The sequence below is a fragment of the Hordeum vulgare genome, chromosome 5H, assembly GCF_904849725.1.
Source record: "Hordeum vulgare subsp. vulgare chromosome 5H, MorexV3_pseudomolecules_assembly, whole genome shotgun sequence".
In the NCBI taxonomy this organism is placed as follows: domain Eukaryota; kingdom Viridiplantae; phylum Streptophyta; class Magnoliopsida; order Poales; family Poaceae; genus Hordeum; species Hordeum vulgare.
This window is the reverse complement of record NC_058522.1, coordinates 580,046,326-580,049,032: the sequence shown is the minus strand read 5'-3', so window position 1 is coordinate 580,049,032 and position 2,707 is coordinate 580,046,326. Positions and strand designations below refer to the sequence as shown.

At 47.1% G+C, this 2,707-nt stretch overlaps 1 protein-coding gene across 1 annotated transcript; it reads left to right on the top strand.

Annotated features, from left to right (window-relative positions):
* Positions 1–232: 232 nt before the first annotated feature.
* Positions 233–2,328, top strand: LOC123395122 (nascent polypeptide-associated complex subunit beta-like). Its single transcript, XM_045090058.1, has 6 exons — positions 233–353; positions 482–549; positions 641–789; positions 885–941; positions 1,305–1,343; positions 1,909–2,328. Exons 2-6 carry the CDS (start codon positions 482–484, stop codon positions 2,067–2,069), a joined length of 474 nt encoding a protein of 157 aa, XP_044945993.1. The 5' UTR covers positions 233–353; the 3' UTR covers positions 2,070–2,328.
* The last annotated feature ends 379 nt before the right edge of the window (positions 2,329–2,707 follow it).

Here is a 2,707-nt window from a genome sequence, read left to right as displayed (position 1 = left end):
GTTTTTTTTTAGGGAAAGGAGACACTTTTTAGCTGGTGAATGGATTTCCGAGGGAAGAAGACGAAGGCAGGCACATTTTTGTTTTTTGGGAAACGGAAGGCAGACACATTTAGGCCTTTCGAAAAGGAGCTTCATCACGGGCCGGAGCCCAGCCCACCACATCGGGGGCCAACGTGCAAAGGACGAAACAACCAGGGGCCCGTGCGCAAAAACGAAAACCCTATAATCCACCCTCAAAACCAACGCGACTCCCCTGCGCCGCCGCCCCTGCCGCTCATCCCCCTCATCCCCGCCGCTCGCTCAAACCCCACCGCCCGCCGGCGCCGACGCCGCCACCCACCCGCTCCGGCAAGGTCAGTCCCTGTCCCCCTCCTCCTCCCACGCCCCTCCCCTCCCCTCCAATCGCGCGTTCAGATCAGGCGCCCCGCCCTGCCAGGGACAGAGATCTCACGGGTTCTTTGTCTGGTGGTTGGTTCCGCAGATGAACAAGGAGAGGCTCATGAAGATGGCCGGCGCCGTCCGCACCGGCGGCAAGGGCACCGTCCGCCGGTAGGTCCTCCGCGACCGATCTGTGAGAAAGCTTGGGATTTCAAGCGCTAATCTAATCTGCCTCGTTGGTTGTGGTTCTCTCTCGGTGCAGGAAGAAGAAGGCGGTGCACAAGACGGCGACCACGGACGACAAGCGGCTGCAGAGCACGCTCAAGAGGGTGGGCGTCAACACCATCCCGGCCATCGAGGAGGTCAACATCTTCAAGGACGACCTCGTCATCCAGTTCCTCAACCCCAAAGGTGACGGCGCTCTTCAATGAGCTGCATATATTACTTGCTTGTCATGTGGATGCGCAGATGGGGATTACTGACTTGTTTCTGTTCTGTCGATGCAGTGCAAGCGTCCATCGCCGCAAACACATGGGTGGTCAGTGGGACTCCCCAGACCAAGAGTATGGATCCCTCTCACTTCCCTATCATTTGCTCATGATGATGATGCGAGTTATATCATTCTTAGATTGGCACCTGTTGTAGTTTTATCAATCGTTTTAATGCACAGCTAACCTGCATTTACATCCTTTTGAGATCCATTGACTGTGATATCTTACTAGTCCTAGTCAATTTGAACAAGTTTATAACATGCTCATTTTAACTTTGGCCATCCTACACATTTCTCTGTGCACCTGATTAGTCTTTGTAATGTGAAGCTATGCACTTTGGTTTGCCCTTCCTGACATGTCTGCTACAAAAACCCGTGTGTATCCTAATATGTTGTCTTTGTGATTACTTATTATATTCATGGTTTGACTTGACAGAGCTACAAGATGTTCTTCCTTCTATCATCAACCAATTGGGTATGCTACTCTTTGACTTACTGAGGCCATCCAATAAATTGTTTAGTTTAATAACCTTTTAAGGTGATTTATAAGCCTGTGCTGGCACTTGGGCTTCAAGTATTTGACTTCATTTTATTATTTGTCCAGTGAGTATGCTACTCTGTGTGACTTGGTGAGACCAGCCAATAAATAGTTTAGGTTAATAATCTTAAAGTTGATCTATAAGTGTGTACTGGCAATTGCGCATAAAATTTATGATCTCTGTTTTATGAATAGGTAGTATTAATTGACGATTGTTCCGTTTTATTAACTGTTGAGTGACTCGCATTACCTGTTGTCTTTCCTGTATGAAGCTGCATTCTTGCATTATACTTCTCCTTCCTTTGCTCAGCTCAGTTGAAATGAGCTGACGGTTAGTGTTTTTATGCTCGTTAATTGGCAATTGATAGTCATCCTGTTTATTGCCTCTCTGGTGTTCTTTCTCTAGCTTTGACACATGGATGCTTGTTTAGTTCCTGTTATGTACTGTAGGCAGCATAAAAGAAACACCAGCATGGTTCTAAAATCTGTCTATTTGTTGCAGGCCCTGACAACATGGAGCACCTGAAGAGGATCGCCGAGGAGATGCAGAAGCAGGTGGCTGCTGCAGGCGCCATCCAGCCCAAGGAGGAGAATGACGACGACGTTCCGGAGCTCGTTCCAGGGGAGACTTTTGAGGAGGTAGCCCAGGAGACGAAAGCCTGATCTCATAGACTCCGCCAGCCCCAGGGGACGAAAGCCTGATCTCATAGACTCCTCCCGCCCCACCAATAGAGAATCTTTACTTGACCCGAATTGCTACCTGGTCATGGTTTTCTATGACGGCCCTGTTTTGCTCCCTCTCCTAGGCCTTCTGTATTTGCTGCAGTTGGAAACTTTTAGTTTCTCCTGAGTTTTTATCCGAGTTATGAATGCTGAGTTGCCAGTGGATTCTTTTTAGCTACTTTTTGATAATGATTGCATACCTCTGGCTTGTTGGTTGGTTCGCAGTATACCGGAGCTCCAAGGCTCTGCTGTGCTGAGTGTGTGGTCTTGGTAACATTAGGCATGCTTAGATTGCATTCAGGTCCTCGTTCATTTGCTGAGCTTGATATCAATATGTTCCTCCTGTTGAGAATGATTTCTGCATCATTCTTTGTGACAATTGTGTTTGATTGCATTTGCATGCAGCGTGGTGAAACATGTAGTAATAACATGATCATTTAACTTTATGAGCGTAAAAAAAGGTATAGAAAAAGAGCTAATCACCATGATGCCAAAGGATTCCTCTTAGCAGCTTTTGATGATGACACACTGCTGGTTGATTCAAAGGATTTACAATTTAATTTATGATGATTATAATT

Coding starts and splice junctions, on each gene's coding strand:
- LOC123395122 (XM_045090058.1), top strand. CDS start 482: ATGAACAAGGAGAGGCTCATGAAGATGGCCGGCGCCGTCCGCACCGGC. Junction 550..640: donor GGCAAGGGCACCGTCCGCCG/GTAGGTCCTCCG, acceptor CTCTCGGTGCAG/GAAGAAGAAGGCGGTGCACA. Junction 942..1,304: donor TGGGACTCCCCAGACCAAGA/GTATGGATCCCT, acceptor TTGACTTGACAG/AGCTACAAGATGTTCTTCCT.